The sequence below is a fragment of the Sander vitreus genome, chromosome 15 (genome assembly GCF_031162955.1).
Source record: "Sander vitreus isolate 19-12246 chromosome 15, sanVit1, whole genome shotgun sequence".
Taxonomy (NCBI): Eukaryota; Metazoa; Chordata; class Actinopteri; order Perciformes; family Percidae; genus Sander; species Sander vitreus.
This window is the reverse complement of record NC_135869.1, coordinates 9,922,455-9,941,571: the sequence shown is the minus strand read 5'-3', so window position 1 is coordinate 9,941,571 and position 19,117 is coordinate 9,922,455. Positions and strand designations below refer to the sequence as shown.

General features: G+C 40.8%; 2 protein-coding genes across 4 annotated transcripts; one reads left to right on the top strand and one right to left on the bottom strand.

Moving 5' to 3' along the window:
- The first annotated feature begins 1,342 nt into the window (after positions 1 to 1,342).
- Positions 1,343 to 7,155, top strand: sult3st1 (sulfotransferase family 3, cytosolic sulfotransferase 1). 2 transcript variants are annotated; one of them, XM_078269089.1, is made up of 7 exons: positions 1,343 to 1,687; positions 3,410 to 3,558; positions 4,062 to 4,267; positions 4,775 to 4,901; positions 6,542 to 6,636; positions 6,736 to 6,882; positions 6,992 to 7,155. In XM_078269089.1, exons 2-7 carry the CDS (start codon positions 3,417 to 3,419, stop codon positions 7,082 to 7,084), a joined length of 810 nt encoding a protein of 269 aa, XP_078125215.1. In that variant the 5' UTR covers positions 1,343 to 1,687; positions 3,410 to 3,416; the 3' UTR covers positions 7,085 to 7,155. The 2 variants fall into 2 exon arrangements, with proteins under 2 accessions (XP_078125215.1, XP_078125214.1); XM_078269088.1 differs by having other exon boundaries at positions 6,736 to 6,907.
- A 94-nt stretch (positions 7,156 to 7,249) lies between these two features.
- On the bottom strand, positions 7,250 to 18,821 carry eif3d (eukaryotic translation initiation factor 3, subunit D). 2 transcript variants are annotated; one of them, XM_078269086.1, is made up of 16 exons: positions 18,713 to 18,821; positions 17,155 to 17,280; positions 17,013 to 17,058; positions 16,123 to 16,259; positions 15,917 to 16,002; positions 15,700 to 15,772; positions 15,054 to 15,175; positions 14,838 to 14,970; positions 14,586 to 14,733; positions 13,997 to 14,127; positions 13,614 to 13,699; positions 13,256 to 13,385; positions 10,500 to 10,642; positions 9,724 to 9,916; positions 9,508 to 9,601; positions 7,250 to 7,369 (listed from the first exon to the last, which is right to left on the bottom strand). In XM_078269086.1, the coding sequence occupies exons 2-16, from the start codon at positions 17,275 to 17,277 to the stop codon at positions 7,356 to 7,358; spliced, it is 1,659 nt and encodes a 552-aa protein (XP_078125212.1). In that variant the 5' UTR covers positions 17,278 to 17,280; positions 18,713 to 18,821; the 3' UTR covers positions 7,250 to 7,355. The 2 variants fall into 2 exon arrangements, with proteins under 2 accessions (XP_078125212.1, XP_078125213.1); XM_078269087.1 differs by having other exon boundaries at positions 15,054 to 15,169.
- Positions 18,822 to 19,117: the final 296 nt, after the last annotated feature.

Genomic DNA, 19,117 nt, shown 5'->3' with positions numbered 1-19,117 from the left:
AGCAACCGGAATGGTACATGTTCCAGAAGAATTGTTTCAATGTACACTATGTGAAAAACAATAAATAACGAGAACTGCAAGCAGTTATGACACGGTCGTGAGTAGCCCCCGACAACCCGGGGAGTGCGCGAAAGTGGGACCCAAAGCGTAACGGTGAGGAGGCAAACGTCAGTAAATATCGACATGTGTGAGCTGCAAGGTCTGCGGTAAGTTGCCGTTGCAAATATCCCATTAACATTGATTGAGTAGAAGGGCCGAAAATGGTCTACGTTGGCTACAGCGCCCCTTAATGGCTGATCTTCAGAAAATGTGTGGGGGACCCCCAGAGGGTCATGGCAAACTAGGATCTAAAGTTTCGTGTTGGTAGCATTTATTTTGGTTGAGGTATGTCAAAGTTGGTGTTTTCATAGTTACCTACACACATTTGTTTGTGCGCAATTTGCGCAATTATTGTCTAATAAAAATTCTATAAAATTAAAGGACGGGTTTTTTGAGAAAGGAAGCTTTGTGTTATGTGTAGGGGAGTTAGCTGAGTTCACCAAAAGTGGTTTGACATGAATAGGTCAAAAGGTCAATGCGCATAATAGAGTTTTCGTATATCCGAATATGTCCAATATCCAATGTCCAATATCCAATGTCCAATATAAAACCAACTTTACCACGGTGACTTTGGGTTAGATTTTTTGACAGTTTTCAGTGCTTATGAGGAGCAATATGAGAGAGAAAGTTGGTGATGATTGATCGTTGTTTAGGTAGGCCTACATTAAACCACGTTAAGCTTTTTCCTTACAATAGGCTCTAATGAAGTAGAAACACTTAATGTCAGATAACGTCCTTAAAAATAGGACTTTGAGTTAGATTTTTTTGACAGTTTTCAGTGGTTATGAGGAGCAATATGAGAGAGAACTTTGGTGATAATTGATCGCTGTTTAGGTACATTAAACCACGTTAAGCTTTTTCCTTACAATAGGCTCTAATGAAGCAGAAAACGTTAATGTGAGATAACTTCTATAATCGTTGGATTTCGGTTTAGTTTTTTTTTGACAAGCTTAAGTGTTCATGACGAGATATGGCCATAAGAAATTTGGTGATGACTGATCGTTGTTTAGGTACATTAAACCACGTTAAGCTTTTTCATATTAAGCGTTTTAGAATGTCCCCCGCATTTATTAAAGACATTTAAAACATAGGAATACACTATCAACACACAGATCATATGCCTATGAAGACAGACAGGAAGAGACGGATCTAGCTAAGACAGCAATTAGAAATTCCAATTGAATTATCCTCCAAACCATTTACTACATTTTAAATGCCCTAATTGGGATCATCCTATCTAGCAGCAAATCTGTCTGCAAGTGCTTCCAGGCTGCGGGGGCAGAGAACAGGGTGTCATTTAGCGCAAAGAAACTTGTTTTAGTTGCGTTACAGGCTACCCACAAACATAAGACTGCGACGATTGTTAGAGAAGGCGTTTTTTTTGTGTGCTTCCCGTGTGTGTTTAAACTTGGTGGGGATGGTACTTGTACGATCAGACTTTCAGGATCTCAAGCATCTTTCTGAGAGGATTACCAAACATGAAAGCCAGCGGACAACGCGGTAGAAGTGGACAAACAGCTACACACACTCACAGCGCACTCACACGGGGGATTGAGCAGGATATATAACAGCAAACTGAGGAGAACAGGTATGTAGCTTACACTGTCGGATCATATATGTGTGGGAAATGGCACAAAACCAGAATTACACTATTTAACAACTGTTAAATTCTGGGTTTGCACATGTCCCGAGTCGTTGTTGCCCCCCACCATTTTTCCGCCTTAAAAAGCCGCTGCATCGAGGTATCAAGTAGATTGAGTAAACAGCCACAAAAGTCAAACATGTCCATTTGTCCAACTATAAAAATCCCCTCCAGACATATGATATTTAAGACGCATACAATCATCTGCGTGGAATAACTATGTGTCTGATATGTCCCCCTCCCCCCCACAAGAGTTCAATTAGTTAACCCTCTGGAGTCCAAATTCGTTTTGTTTACTTTTTTGCAGACTTTCTATGAATTCATTTCTTTCTTTTGCACCTTTTTAAACTTTTCCTTACCCCACATGCATGGTGCTTTTTAACCCTTACTCCTTAGCTGTAAGTCTGATTTACCATTGTGTCAATGAAGTGTAAAGCTACCAGGAGCCCAAAGTACAGATACAGTGACACAGGTGCCTGTAGAAGTACAAATCTTTAATTGTAATCACTCAAAATATTATTCTAGAACAGTTAATGGTTGTAAAAATATTGTCTCCTCGTGTACACACAAAAACAGCAGAAAACCATATTATAGTCTATTCACATGATTTAATGCCAACTCATGTATGTGCTTGTTTTCATTAAAGGCATGTATTCCTGTAACTCACTGAAAATATGAAGAATTACAAGTTTAAAAAAAAATTGTTTACAGGCATAGTCTTGCATACATGATATATAAATAAAGCTATGCTACTATAAATAGAACATGCTCAGTATATTCAGACTCCAGAGGGTTTTTAAACATGAAATCATCCACACTGTTACAGTATATCTCAGGCTTTCTGTTGGTGGCAGAGTGTACCCAGCAGGCAGTATTTCATAGGCCTATGGAGTCAACAGCCAATAACATGCATCAAAGCCCAGAGTCCAGCTCAGGGGCGATTCTAGGATCAGACCTTTAGGGGGGCTCAGCCCCTAATGAGAATGTGACACAGATACAGTGCCTTGCAAAAGTGTTAACCCCCCCTGCTAAATCAGTAATTTCATTAGCCGATAATCTCTGAGCTAGCTACTCAACAATGTCAGATAATGTTTTTAACTAACCCTGACACTTACTATAAGTCACAGTAATAACGACCAATTTGACACAATGTTCTAACAATCAGCAAATTTAGTTGCTTACGTTTCAATTTGGGCGCCATGAAATTACCAACTTCTTCTCTGGGGACTACCAACGTTAAACTTCACATCCGTCTCCTGCTCTCCCTCTGACAGATTAGATAGAGACTCAGCCAAAGGCGGGAGTCTGGCACAACCACCTCCGATTGGCCAACACTATGTTTCTGTTAACCCTTTCCTTGACTGGGTTACAGGTGCATAGCATTGGCTACAGCGACACAGGATTTTAAACCTGTTAAAGCCTTTTGAACCTGTAATAATTTGTCCTCTGTCACCAACAGACAAGTTCAAAAACTGACACTTGAAGCACCAAAATTTATAAAAAAAATAAAAATAAAATTGTTATTTTTAGGGGGGCTGAGATGAAATTTAGGGGAGCTTGAGCCCCCCTACAAAGGGTCTAAAATCGCCCATGTTCCAGCTGCACCTGTGAGTTTTTTCTGCCCTCTTCTGTTCTCTAACATTTAGTTCATTGTTCTGTTTGGGTCAGAAGTAACATGGAGCAGATCACAGGCTATCTCTGCAGATATAAAAACTACAACTTTGCTGTTGGCTACACAACTCCAGAGCACATTGATTCACTCCAGAGCTTTGAAATTCGAGATAGTGACGTATTCCTCGTCACTTATCCAAAGTCAGGTGAGTGAGACAAGGTTTTCTGCATCACATTATTTGCATTAAAGGTTTTGTCCATAGCTGGGAACAGATTTACTGATCATTATTGCTGGGTATCGTAAACATTTTTTTCAATACCAATACCATGACTTTGATACCGGTTCCTAAACGATACTTTTTTTTCGATATCAATAAAAAAAAGAAAGAAAAGAAACTACAACACATAACGGGACAAATCTTTTTTTTATTTTTCAGCTCCTACTACGTGAGCCCGTCTCTGTGTGACATTGAGTTTTTCCTGCGCGCCTCTATGACGTGTAATGTTAGACAGCCAATCACAAACAATATTAGATCTTGGTGGAAGCATGCTGCATGCTTATTGGCTCACTGACTCTGAGATTTACTCCTTAGGCATTGAATGACGAGGCATTTTTTCAATACTCAATACTTTGGAGGCAATTTGGTCAGTACCCAGCCCTACTGATCATACATGATGTCTCATAACTTAACATATGTCCCCCACACAGGTACTATATGGACTCAACAGATCATCATCTCCATCTGTGAGTTAGACGGGGGTCTGTATGAATATGCAAACAACTTGGAGCATATGCCGTGGCTGGAGTACAGGGAGGGTCGAGGAGATTACGCCGTACGACCCTCTCCACGGCTTTTCACCTCTCACCTCACCCCGGCTCTCATGCCTCCAGGACTAAAGGACAAGAAGGCAAAGGTTAGTATTTTGTATTCAGTATGGGTTCATACTGCTGGTATTAATACCTACCCTTTACTATTAATTCCATATCTGTGTATATTACTTTGCACCTCATTGATTCCTAATTGCATTACATTGTCTCAAAACTCTGCAGTGATTTTAAAAACATATTGACATTTTTTGTTGATTAACTTTTCTATAAATCAACCAATGGTTTCAGCTGTAATTGTAAAAATTATGAAATTAGTTCAAACTTGTACTTTCTCAAACAAATGACTTACAAAGTGAACATCTTTCTTTTTTTCTTTTTTTTAAGATCGGTCAATATTACAAAAACTTAAACATTTGTCTTTCATTAAAGATGATAATGCCAATCTAAAATGGGTAGCAATAATTACGATCGTTATTACGACAACGATGCCTAATCCATAACGTAAGGTATCATTCAATCATGAATTATATAAGTTTGGCAGAATGTGTGTATTGGTTTCAACTCCGGGCTGGTTATTTGTTTTTTTTTATCAGATTATCTACGTGATGCGGAATCCAAAGGACAACATTGTCTCCTATTACCACTTCAGCAGAAACTGTGGTGACCTGGAGACTCCCAAGAGCTTCGAGGACTTCTTTGAGCAGTATCTGACAGGCAACGGTAAGGTACCTCCACTCCATTGTCTGGAAGATGACCAGATACAGTCCCAGAACATTTTAAATGATAACCATCTGATCATCAACAACTGACAGAAAGACTGGAAATAACTTCTGTTAAAAAGTCTGTATTGTGGATTAGGGATTATTTTTTTAATCAATAATTTAATATTGAGAACAGTTGGAAATCTAAATATTTTTTAAATGACTATTTACAATAATATACATTTTATACTATGTACAGTGGGGAGAACAAGTATTTGATACACTGCGGATTTTGCAGGTTTTCCTACTTACAAAGCATGTAGAGGTCTGTAATTCTTATCATAGGTACGCTTCAGCTGTGAGAGACAGAATCTAAAACAAAAATCCAGAAAATCACATTGAATGATTTTTAAATAATTAATTTGCATTTTATTGCATAAGTATTTGATCACCTACCAACCAGTAAGAATTCCGGCTCTCACAGACCTGTTAGTTTTTCTTTAAGAAGCCCTCCTGTTCTCCACTCATTACCTGTATTAACTGCACCTGTTTGAACTCGTTACCTGTATAAAAGACACCTGTCCACACACTCAATCAAACAGACTCCAACCTCTCCACAATGGCCAAGACCAGAGAGCTGTGTAAGGACATCAGGGATAAAATTGTAGACCTGCACAAGGCTGGGATAGGCTACAGGACAATAGGCAAGCAGCTTGGTGAGAAGGCAACAACTATTGGCACAATTATTAGGAAATGGAAGAAGTTCAAGTTGACGGTCAATCTCCCTTGGTCTGGGGCTCCATGCAAGATCTCACCTCGTAGATCTCTTCCTCATGATCAATGATAATGAGGAAGGTGAGGGATCAGCCCAGAACTACATGGCAGGACCTGGTCAATGACCTGAAGAGAGCTGGGACCACAGTCTCAAAGAAAACCATTAGTAACACACTATGCTGTCATGGATTAAAATCCTGCAGCGCACGCAAGGTCCTCCTGCTCAAGCCAGCACATGTCCAGGCCCGTCTGAAGTTTGCCAATGACATCCAGATGGATGATCCAGAGGAGGAATGGGAGATGGTCATGTGGTCTGATGAGACAAAAATAGAGCTTTTTGGTCTTAACTCCACTCGCCGTGTTTGGAGAAAGAAGAAGGATGAGTACAACCCCAAGAACACCATCCCAACCGTGAAGCATGGAGGTGGAAACATCATTCTTTGGGGATGCTTTTCTGCAAAGGGGACAGGACGACTGTACCATATTGAGGGGAGGATGGATGGGGCCATGTATCGTGAGATCTTGGCCAACAACCTCCTTCCCTCAGTAAGAGCATTGAAGATGGGTTGTGGCTGGGTGACTTAAAAATCATACAATGTGATTTTCTGGATTTTTGTTTTAGATTCCGTCACTCACAGTTGAAGAGTATCTATGATAAAAATTACAGACTTCTACATGCTTTGTAAGTGGGAAAACCTGCAAAATCTGCAGTGTATCAAATACTTGTTCTCCCCACTGTATATACTATTTTTTTTATGACATACCTACTGTTGCACTATTCATTGTACTGTGTAGTTGGTTTGTGTGCTGCTGCTATGACATGCACATCCCCCCCCCCCCCTGGGATAAATAATGTATCAATCAATCAATCAATCAATCATACAGTTGGAGCATCATCCTGGTTTGATCACATCAGGGAGTGGCATTCAAAGAGAGACCAATACAACATCCTCTTCCTCACCTATGAGGACATGATTTTAGTAAGATGCAATTTTCTCTGTGGCATTTAATAATAATCCATTTAATACTACCAAATAAGTGTTTTAAACGCTTCTGTTGGGTTTCTGTTCCTCTTTTAGGACCTCAAGGCAGCAGTAACTAAGATCTGCACCTTCTTGGGGAAAAACCTGAGTGAAGCAGCCATTGAGCAGGTTGTGGAAAAAGCTACATTTAAGAACATGAAGAAAGATTCCAAAGCCAACTACAAGTTTCTGCCACAAGATAAGGTGAAGAAAGACTATATGCGCAAAGGTAACGCAGCACAACTGCAGCTTGTGTGCAGAAACACGTAAACAGATATCAGGTCTGGCATTCTTTTTCTTTTTTAAATTACAGGTAAGATCGGTGACTGGAAGAACACCTTTACCCCCGCTCAGAGTCAAAGAGTGGATCAACTCCTGCAGGAGAGACTCGGTGATATGTCTCTGAAGTTCATCTGGGAGTAAGCAGGGTAGCCACACCAACCTTAAGCTGTTTACATGTTTTTAATCCTGTAAGATCCCTAAAATGCATTGACACGGTCGGTCTTGCACTTCCAACAATCTACAGTAGCTGTTCATGTGTAAACGGTGAAAAAGAGTCAACACACAGCTGGCCAATCTCTCATCTTTATTGAATTATTGAATGTCAAAAGGAGTTAAATTGTCTTTCTTTACTTATGGTGAAGGCTTGCTTTGGTCACTGGAGCAGTCTCCACACTTCAGTTCTCTTCATCTAGAATGAGAAAAAAAAAAACAGTTTTCTATCAGTAAACCAAGTTAACCAGGTTATCAGATACCTGCTGTGTTCCAGATTGGATGTGGTTCAGGGATTTACTCGGACAACTTATCCTGATAGAGTTAAGCAGCTTCTGGGAACAAAGGAGTCACCAAGGATGCAGGGTATTTTACTTTACGTTTGGTGAAAGTGAATTATCGCTGGACGATATAGCCAAAAAAACTAAAAATTCAAGCTTAGGGCTGATGATTATGATTAGAATTCTTCCTTGTACAAAACGTGACGTTTTCCCCAGCCCCATTCACTATTATATAGCCTGAGCCAGCTAGCCACCTGGAGTCATGACCGTTCTGTAAACTGTCTTTGGTGTTTTTTGCCAGCGACGTCTCCTCCCAGGCAGTGCGGCAATGGTTATGTTTAGGGTTAGCTGCCTGGAAAGTGCCGTTGGAGGCAAAAAACACCATCGAGCCCTGTAAACTGTGACAGATGTGCATATAGTGTAACTATTTAAGTCAGTTTATGGGACTGCCATAAGTCAAGGCGGCTAATGTAACCAGCTATTATCTACATGAATTTTAGACTAAAAATACATATTTTGTGCACATTGTAATAACATGATTTTCATGATGTAGGTCGATATATGATTGAATAATAGTTTTATGCAATTGATGGATGAGAAAGCTTTAAAATAAATAACATGTTCAGTGGTACCAGAACAAAATTACAAAAGCTCAAGGTGGTGCCTGATTTTAAATATACCTTGGAATCATTCTAGATTAAAATCTGTCATTTAAAAAGCATGTTGAAAAGATGGCCAGTAGCATCAAACTCAACCTGGCTAACCTTAAGCATATAAGACCATACCTAGCAACAGAAGCAGCCAGTCTCTTCATGCATGCTAGGATCTTCTCCCACACAACATACTGTTTTACAAGCTGGTCACAAGCGAGCATGACAACTCTGAAACCAACTGAGTTCCTTTCTAGACAGACACTAAAACACTTGACTAAAAGGCCAATATAATACAAAAGTACAATTTATTTAATTTGGATCTTTTTAAACATTTTGCAGATGCTTGCCTCATCTTATGGGCTTGGACCTCCCGTACTGAGTCAGTTCATGACGCAGTAATAGTATAGCATAGTAATGACAGGGCTACTACCCGAGGGGACTGTGGTACAATACAGACCTAGCAAGTTTGGGCAAACAGTCTTCTCGGCCCGAGCCACCCACTACTGGAAAAGTCTCCCCATTGAATTAAGAGAGAGCACCAAGTACCTAACCTTTAAACTTAAGAGATAGCTTAAAACAAAGCAAACTTGCAATGAATGAATAATCACACTACCTAATACCTGGCACTGCCTTTACCTCATTGTTTTTACATTCATCTACTACTTCTGAAATGTATTAGTGCAGGGTTCTTCAATGTTTTTTTAAGCCAAGGACCCCTTAACTGAAAGAGAGATGGAACAGGGACCCCCTACTACATATTAGTGTATAGTGTATAAGTTGCATATTAAACTGGGCCTACAATAACGTGTGGGCGGTCTAAAGCCTTTATACATAGCTTTTTTTGTTGCATAGAATACTAAGATTTTAAAATAGTCAAATATTTGTTGGCATGATTTTATAAATCATGTTTTAATGTAAACATACATGTAGCACAGTGAATCCTTAGGATTAACTGCATCTGTGAATGGCTACCTTAGTGACTACCTATAGTAAGCCGATCATCAGTGGGGATTTATATTTGCTAATAATATGTTGGATTCGTGTTTACTGATAATTTTTGAATAAACTTAAATTAACAATAATTTTGGGACCCCTCCTGCATTGACTGAGGACCCACCAGGGGTCCCGGACCCCCTGTTGAAGATCCCTGTATTAGTGTATTGTATCATATTGTGTTGTATTGTAGAATTGGTAACATTAGGCCATTCGTAATAACCTGCCCAGGGAGCACAGATGAAAATGAGCTCATTAGCTAACTCTGGCACGTTTACATTAAGGTGGGATCGGAAATGTTGATTCATGTGCACTGTAACCGGTGAATAAATAAACCAACAGCCTGCTGCCAATGCTCAAACTATCAGTGTACATGTGAGCTAAAAGTAGTGATTACAACTGAATCTTACCTTCTTCCTCCTCGTCCTCTTCGTCTTCCTCTTCCTCCTCCTCTTCATCAGAACTGAAGGTCCCATCAGGCAGGCTGTAGACCCGAATCACTTGCTGTTGACAAAATAAAATACAGAATGTCGACCAATCAGCTCAACAATTCACAACTACCCTCAAACCAGAAAGCTTGTATGCATCCTTGTAGCACAAAGCATGACTAATAACTGACGGCTCACCTTGTTGGGGTCCTTGAGGATGAGGTACTTGCCCTCGTCCAGCTTGCGGCAGATATCGATGACGCAGCGGAGGATTCCCCAGGCGTTCTCCATGCTCAGGTTGATCTGGCTGGCGAACTCGTTGGGTTTGAACTGCTGGGTTCCCAGGATGACGTGACGAGCGGAGTCCTTTGCGTGATACCGAGACACATACCTGAAGAACACACAGTGATGCAACGACTACAGTCAGTCCAGGCTTGAACAAACTACAGCTCTGTTACAATTTGTGTTTAGCGTCTCCATACAGGTAACTGAATCCTTCCCTACAACAGGCACAATGTGTTTGTGCTTTATTCACTTGACAGACTTATTAGTTTGTACCATGGCCATCCAACCAGAAGCCAGCAGAGCAAACGGAGGCAAAGCACAGATATACAGGGTTTGTTTCAGTCGGTGTGTTTGCTGATTTGATAAGAGCAAAACATGAAAGAAGTTCGTTTACATCAGTCTAGGCAACACAGTGTTTCAGCGTTGTTAGAGGAAGCCTGAGCCTAAGATTGTCATTGCAAACCACTGCTTCTCTGTAATTGTTGTGCACAGGACAATAAAACAATGGAATAAAACTCAACGGGAAAAGTGAGAGTCTCACCTGCTTGTATATTCTCAATGACATTACGGTACAAGCTACAACATACTGACTAAAGCTAAATGCTAAGATTATGATCTGGCCTCTATCGCTACATCTCCTGTATTCTTGCATATCTACACCCTGACAGAATGACGTGTTTGTTCCTTACCCCAGTTTGAGGTACTCGGATCCAGCCAACATGGCGCAGCAGGTCCAGCGGGCCAGTTTGTAGCTGTTGTTCTTCAGCTCAGTGGCAAGGACGGCTCCTCTCTGAGAGTCCAGCTTCTGACGCCAGTCCACCCCGTTACAATGCTGGTGATACCACAGAGCGACAAATGCGTTTTAGTTTTTGGACATTTTAAAAAAAGAAGGCATTTTTAATAAACTTAACAAAAAATATGGTTTTTAATTATCCTAAATATCTTTTTGGGACTGCGACTCTAAAGCCCAGTTCAGACCCAAGATTCACAACGAGACGAGTTGAAACTCGCAACAAGCCGGCCTGCAATGTTCTGAAAGCTGCCAGTTTACACCAATGCGACGAGACGGGGTATCCTCTCCATAGCAACAACTCTTTGTACTTCCATTCCAACTTCCGACTTTATTGTAGATGGATATATCGCTTGTTTCGTCTAAATATGAATGTGGATAACGTTAGTGATAGTGAGATGCTTGCTACAGTTCCATTTGTAGTGATGAATCGGCGAAAACAACATTTTATTTCTCGGATTCACAGCTTTGGCCTGCTCCCTCTCTTCAGTCACTCTCTCTCTCGCTTGACCATATAACTTTAGTGGTCGTTGAGGCTCTGTCTAAAACTCTGCCATTTCGACCAGTTGACAGTTTGTAGAACATAGAAATAAAATGGATAATTGTATTTCTTTAGTTTGTAGCTGATTTTAAAAGCTGACTAATCTATTGGCTGTTGAAACAGGTGATGTCCCTTACGTTCTAAAACCAGCCTCTGCCACTTGACAAGCTGAGTCACAGACGCTAAAAATCAGCTGGCATGAGTCGAGCAGAGACCGGCCAGATCAGACCGCTGCAACTTTTCCCTAAAACGGTTTAGTCTCGTTGCAAATCTTTGCTCTGAACTGGGCTTTAGAAGAACTTCAATTCAGCTTCAGTCTTCCCATAGTGATAACACCAGAACAGTCTGGACATCCTGGCAATTATGGCCTTTTGCTCCCAAAGTAATTTACTGTCTGCTACTATGTTAAGTTTACTCTAGTCGCGCCCTGCCAGACCTTCCTCCATAGGCGCTTTGGAGGAGGGTCTGGCTAGTCCACACAGCATTCTGGGATGGGAGAAAAACGTGCTGTGGTTTATTTGCATTTCTTTAAACCAATCATAATCGTCTTAGGCGGTGCCATGCTACGGTACCTCTGCAAAATGGCCTCGGGAAGGAACTTGTTTTGGTGGAACGTGTGTACGTTCAAAGGTTGTTTCAGTCGTGCAACAGAAAACTCAGATTGGACAGATAGTCTAGCTAGCTGTCTGGATTTACCCTGCAGAGATCTGAGGAGCAGTTAACCATAGTCCTCATAAATCCACCGGTGTTTAGAATGCCAACACAAAGAAAGCGGAAGGTACCGGACATCCGGCTAAAAAGAGTAAAATCCGGCGGAATTGCCGGCGGCACCGGAGCAATCCTGGAACGTTGTGGATATAGACTGAGTTTACTCTGACTCTCTTTTTGCTGAGATCATGACTCCTACTTGTGAAAACAAACAGAACTGACAAGATGATGGACCACTGGATATTTCGCTTTAAAAATAGACACTTCTGTGATCTCAAAATTACTTGTATGTTAAGTTCAGTCCACATACATATTTAAAGTGCTCATATTATGCTCATTTTCAGGTTCATTATTGTATTTAGAGGTTATACCAAAATAGGTTTACATGGTTTAATTTTTCAAAAAAAACGCCATATTTTTGTCATACTGCACATTGCTGCAGCTCCTCTTTTCACCCTGTGTGTTGAGCTCTCTGTTTTAGCTACAGAGTGAGGCATCACACTTCAATTCCATCTTTGTTGTGAGTCACACATGCGCAGTACCTAGGTAAGGACTACTAGCCAGTCAGAAGCAGAGTATGAGGGAATGCCACGCTAGCAGCTAGGCGAGCATTACAACGTGTTACAAAGTGATCACATTCGTCACGGAAGTAAAGGCTGGACTACAATAGAGCTGTTTGGAGCAGTTTGTGAACAGTGTTTTCTGTTGGAGATGGTAAGTGCCTTTGGGTGGACTTTGGGCTTTTTCACTTTGTAAACCTATAACATGCACAAAAAAAGATACACTACCGGTCAAAAGTTTGGGGTGACTTAGAAATTTCCATTCCACTCCATTATAGACAGAATACCAGCTGAGATCAGTTGCATTGTTTTTTTTTTAATCAGGGCAGCACTTTTCAGATTACATTATGTGCTTACATAATTGCAAAAGGGTTCTCGACTGCTGTAGAAAGAAGTGGCTGATCTTTAATGCAATATCTACATTGCCCATCATCAGCAACCATTCATCCAATGTTCCAAAGGCACACTCTGTTTACTAATCTGATATCATTTTAAAAGGCTAACTGAGAAAACATTGGAGAACCCTTTTGCAATTATGTAAACACATAATGTAATCTGAAAACTGCTGCCCTGGTTAAAAAAACAATGCAACTGATCTCAGCTGGTATTCTGTCTGTAATGGAGTGGAATGAAAATTTCTAAGTGACCCCAAACTTTTGACTGGTAATAAAGGAAAGGGAAAAAGCCAAAAAGCATAATATGAGCACTTTAATACATGACTGCAAGAACTAAATGAACACTTGAACAAATTAAACATGTTTTCTAGGTCTGTTAATATGATGAACATTAAATGCTCACTAAGGATGAACATCAGCCACTACTGAAACACCTCACGCTGCCTCTTACCCTGGAGTCCCACTCGTTGAGGGTCTTGACGTTAATGAAAGACACTTCTCCGTTGGCGCCGGTCATCACTCCATCGTGCTCACAGCGGACTATCAGATCAATGTCTTCCCCGAGCTTCCAGTGACGGTACCTAAAGAACAAACACTAGCCGTCAGCCTGTGAGGGAGCAGTTTTTACATCTAATGACACTAATATATGATAGTGTATGTTAGCAGACTTATTTATCTTGTGCTCATAGGATTCAAAAATATAATAATATTCCACACACAAGTCGTTCCTAAGTACTTTACACTTTGTACAGGCCTACCGATGTTTGATTTTAAAGGCAGTAAACTAACCAGCAGAGTTTAGTGCCTACCTGTAGGCTACAGATGCCACCTCACTCTTGTCCGTATCCTCCTCCACAAATGGGTTGGGAGCAGGAAACTTGTAGCGCTCTCCACCCTGAAGAAAAGAAAAGCATGACATATCTTTATAAAATAGTCAAAAGGAAAATATCTAATGTGTAACGTGCAACTACAGGCAAACCATGTATTACTGGAGGCGCTGGTTAGAGCTTTTGACACAAGTTTGACATTTTGGGTAATGTTTATATGCTTTCCGGTGGAGAGCTGAATGAGAAAATTGAGACCACTCTCATATATGTCCGCCTGACAAAGCCAGCAGCCGGTTAGCTTAGATTAGCTTAGCACAAAGACCGGAAACAGCTAGGTAAGGGGTTTAAACTGTGGGCGCTCTCACCATGCGTAAACACTGCTGGCTGAAGTTGTGGTTGATGTATGTGGCCTCCATCGCCAGGTTACGAGGAGAGTTGAAGGAGTTGCCCTCATCCTGCGGCGGCTCGTTGGCGGTCTCGCTCACGGTGAGCAAATCTGGCAGGAGCGGTTACATAATGTTACAGCAATACAACAAGTTTTATCTACAGCAGTGCATCATATTCTATGAGATCATTATATGTTTGTAGCGTGGCTGTCCTGCGAGAACCACGTATCTCTAAAAAGTCAACTGTTCATGGTGTCAGAAAAACAGTCCTGTTTCCAGCTTTGTGACGATGCATTTTCCCGCTGATCCAAGAGGCTTTTTAAAGACTTTATTTAGCTTAAAAATAGGAGAATTTTCTCAACACACAAAGGGACACTTCATCCTTCAGTTTATCACAAACATTCAACATCAACACATCTGGAGATAATACGTGGTTTTCACTGGACAGGAAGGGCATGAAAAACTGAAAAGCAACTGAAGCTGTCAGACAAATGTAGTGGAGTAAAAAGAGTAAATTAAGACCAATCTAAAATAACCAGTCGGGTGTCAGTGTCTCTCAAAGCCTCACCAAAGTCAGAGTTGTCTCTCTTGTCAAAGAACAGCTTGTTGCCCACTCGCTGCACGATGATGTCCCAGGAGTTGACTGAGCGTGTGCAGCACATCAAGGTGGCCAAGATGGCGTCAGTGGCAAACACATTACCCTGAGTCTTAGCCAGCTGGAAAAAGAACACAAAAAATAAATACATGTTGTTGTAAAAGAACAAAGTTCTGACTGATGTTGCGTTTCCTGGAGCAGCTCACGATGTTGAAGTCTGTGTACCTTGCGGATGACGGGGTCGTCAGTGGTAGTGACGGTGTGGAAGATCCTCTTGATGCTTTTCAGCTGCTTCTCATTGCGGGTGGTGATCCGGTCAAAAGCCTTATCGTAGTGCTCCAAAGCACCGCAGCACTCGCTGCAGGAAGCGAGAGTTCATCACCTTCAGTATTTATAAAGATAAATGACTGGGGCAGAGAAGAGCAGGCGAGTTCCACTTACATGTCAGAGGGGTCAGCTACCTCCATGTATCTCATCTTCATCAGTCTGGGGAAGTCCATCTCCTCCTTCACCTCCCAGTCACTCCTAACCTCAACCGAGGAGTCTCTGGGTTTCAGCTGGGCCTTGAAGTACATGGACATGGAGAAAGAAAAGGGGTGTATAGAGGGAGAGAAGGGGTGTATAGAGGGAGAGAAGAGTTGTATAGAGGGAGAGAAGGGGTGTATAGAAAGAGAGAAGAGTTGTATAGAGGGAGAGAAGGGGTGTATGGAGGGAGAGAAGAGTTGTGTAGAGGAAGAGAAGAGTTGTGTAGAGGAAGAGTTGTATAGAAAGAAAGAGGGTTGTAAAGGAAAAACAAATGTTAACACCCATGCTACCAAAATCCCTCAGCAGAAGAATTATCCTGCTACAAGAATACAAAGTTTTCATACTTTTGAAAACATCACTCCAAACATTATTGAACAATCTTTGCTTTATTTTACTAATAATTAATTAACCGTTTATAAAATGTCAGAAAATAGTGAAAAATGTCCATTATTATTTCCCAGTCTTATTTGTCTGGCCAACAGCTTGAAAACGATGAATCGTTATTGACGACTACTAGTTGCAGCTCTAATCCAGTAATAAAAACCGAATAACCGATCAATACCTGGGATTTCTGGTCCCACTTCTGACGGACCCCAAACTGCTTCTGGAACTTCTTCTGCAGGCGCATACGATCCCTGAACAGACCAAAAGTTAAGGTTAAAGTGACGTCTTTACAGCACGATCAGCGGTCAACACACAACGCGCAGATGTGACCTCACACTGGGATCCAAAACAAGAAACATTTGGCAGAACGTCGGCTAAAAAGCAGCACGTCTCACCTCTCCTTTTGCTTCGCGCTCTTAGGGAGCGTCTGCATGTTGAACTGAGTCAGGTTCCTACGGTCTTTATCCCTGCGCAGATTCCTCTGTTGAAACAAACAGACATTTTATGGGACTACTTCAAATACAATACACAACACTTGCGTTTTAAATAAACAGGGTGACACTCAGCGTGTGTGTGTGTGTGTGTGTGTGGTCTGCTGTACCTGAGCAAACCTCATGCGGTTCCTCTGGTAGGCCGTCTTCTGCGTCTTGGCTGTGTCCACCAGCTGGAAGCTCGTCTCGTCCTCCTCGTGAAAGTAGGCATACTGACTACCTCCTCCGAACTGAGAGGAATACTTATCTGGAGACAAAATTAAATACAGAATTTCATAAGAAATTACAACTTAAAAATATTTAATAATTACTAATATTGTTTTAAAGACTTCAACACTTCCACAAACAGTGGTGGTAAGTGTATATATATATATATATATATATATATATATATATATATATATATATATATATATATATATATATATATATATATGTGTGTGTGTGTGTGTGTGTGTGTGTGTGTGTGTGTGTGTGTGTGTTTCCATTTGCCGTTTAAAAACTTTTAATTAGACGTATGTCCAATTAGAGAGTCCCGGTCTCGAGACCCGGTTCTAATAAGGACCCGGTTCCAAATTTCTCAAAACCCGAAAATCATTAAGGTCCGTGCGTATCGATACTGCTATCAAGGCTAGTGGATCATATAACGTTATGTCTCGAGAGACGAGTCATGTCATTTAAATCAAAAACAAATAGTCACAGATTCACAGTTTTTACAATAATAAAAGCAATAATAGTTCTGTTAAGATAAAAAAAATGTGTCACCTCTTTTCCACCAAATAATAGAAAAGCATCGATAATGGTAGCGATAAAGACTCAGATCTTTAAGCCGTCTCGAAAATGGTATCAATGTCAATAACAAATTAACGATCCCCCATCCCTAGTCCAGACATTTAAATCCATCCGTGTTGCCATCTGTATTACCACACATACATTTTAGGGAAAAGATGCTAAATACTATTTTGGGCGGTTCATCTGTGTGGACAGCTGTCTGTCTTACTTGTGTATCTCTTGTCTTGATAAGTCGCTCCAGTCCAGTCAGCAACCTGACGAGAGAACAAACAACGTGAGGAAAACTCAAGACAATGTGGTTCCTTCAGTAGAAAACGTATTCATTATTAAAAGTGAGAAAAAAAACAAACCTTTCCCAGGCGGTCTCCTTTGCTGAAAGGCTGGTAGGGCATGTCTTTAAACTTCTCTGGGACCGCACAGGGACCCCATCCCGACGGATTGTCCTGGATCACAGGGGCGTTGAACTTTGCCATGACCTGAAGTCAGAGAGAAAAAGACCCTTCTGTGACTCACCTAAAATTATGTCCAGATAAATAAAAAAAAGTGCACAGTGCAATGGTCTAAACATGCAGAGGGTCTCAGGCAGTGAGCAGCACTGATTTCTCCAGCAATGCACTGAAATAAATAGGCACTGATCAGCTTGCGCAGTGGGCTAGTCATCATTGACCCCTGGACATCCAAAAACAAGCTGGAACAAGTACAACTCAACAGAAAATATGACAACTTATGAAACTGGGACCTCAGGCTGCAACTAACATAATAGTTCATAGTTTAAGCTGCTGATTCATTTTTACTGGTTCATTTCATTTAGTCGTTTATCAGCATCATTACATTTTTTAAAGCCTATGTAGCACCTATGTACACCAAACTTTCAAGTTATACACGTAGAAGTATTCTGAAGATATTTACAGAGAGATTTGTTAATAAATCATTCCTGGCCTGATTTAAGTGACATTTTAATCAAAACAATATGGCGAAAATCGATTTTTAAGGCTATGGACAGTATATTTTGATTTCCTAGGTAATGAAAGCAGATATCCTGAAATCCCTCTGTAATTTTTTTTTCCATCTTGTGTGTAAACAAAATGAAAAAAAGAATTTTGTACCTGGCTTTATCATATGTTAATGAGATAATGCCTTATTTGCAAAATTAAACATACAAATTTCAATCAACTGGGTAAGTTTCATGGTGATATCTATTATTTTAAAAGTGTACCCTATTCACCTGTAGTGTCTCGCCACTAAGACTAACACACAGGTCGACTCTTAATGGACGTAAAGCTTCCCTTTTAATTCTTAGTAGTGTTTTTTTTTTTTTTTAAATGTAAACCTACTTAGCAGAAGTGACACCACATCTTCATGATCACACTCAACAGTTACATTTAAGATTTACGAGAATACACTTATTGGCGTTAGCTACGTCTGTTCTTTAATAAGCTTGGCGGTCGCTCGATTACTACTAAGCCATTGTTATATTTGTACGTTTGTAACAGCGTCTTTAATCGATCAGCAGCACCAGCTGACATCTGGCACCACTGGCTAACGTTAGCTAACATTATCTTTGTGGTGCCTTCACTTGTAACTTAGGGTCACATGCTAACAGAAGGAGCTGATCTCGACTGGGGCGTAAAACTGAATTACCGGAACCAACACATACTATTAAATCAAAGAAGGAGATCTGAGCTGTCTTCTGGATAGAGGATTTGTTTTCCCCTGAGCTCTTTGACTCATTTAGCTAGCTAACGGTGGCTAACGTTAGCCATCTTGCCAGGTGGCCGCGCTAGCATGCTAAGCTAACTTAGGTGGCAGGTCACAAACACGTACTCAGGACTCGCTAATATTTAACTTCAAACAACACTGAAAACGGTGGTTTTTCATACGCCTGTACATATTGAACTGTAATCTTACCGTGAATTATGTGACACCCTGTTGGCCCTTTTAATCCAACCGGTCCTCAAACGGTGCAAATCCCCGACGAAGTGCCGGTGTGAAAGGAAGTAGAGAGCTGACGCAAAGCGGAAACTGATTCATGCAGTATTACAACTGGCATATACTGCCCTCAGCTGGTCAAAATGCGAAACTACACCTCTGTCTATGGTGCGTTTATTTTCACGATTTTGACTTTTGTGTCTAACTTTGTTGACACAAAAGTATTTTTTGTAGCGGCGCGCAACTGTAATTACACAATGTGGCCACAAGAGGGCAGCACTGATACACATTGTGTCGATCTAAATAGCTTGAAAACATTAGAGAAACGCAACAAGTTGATCCTTTGCGCTTACAGTACTAGATAGATATACAGTAAGGGGACTA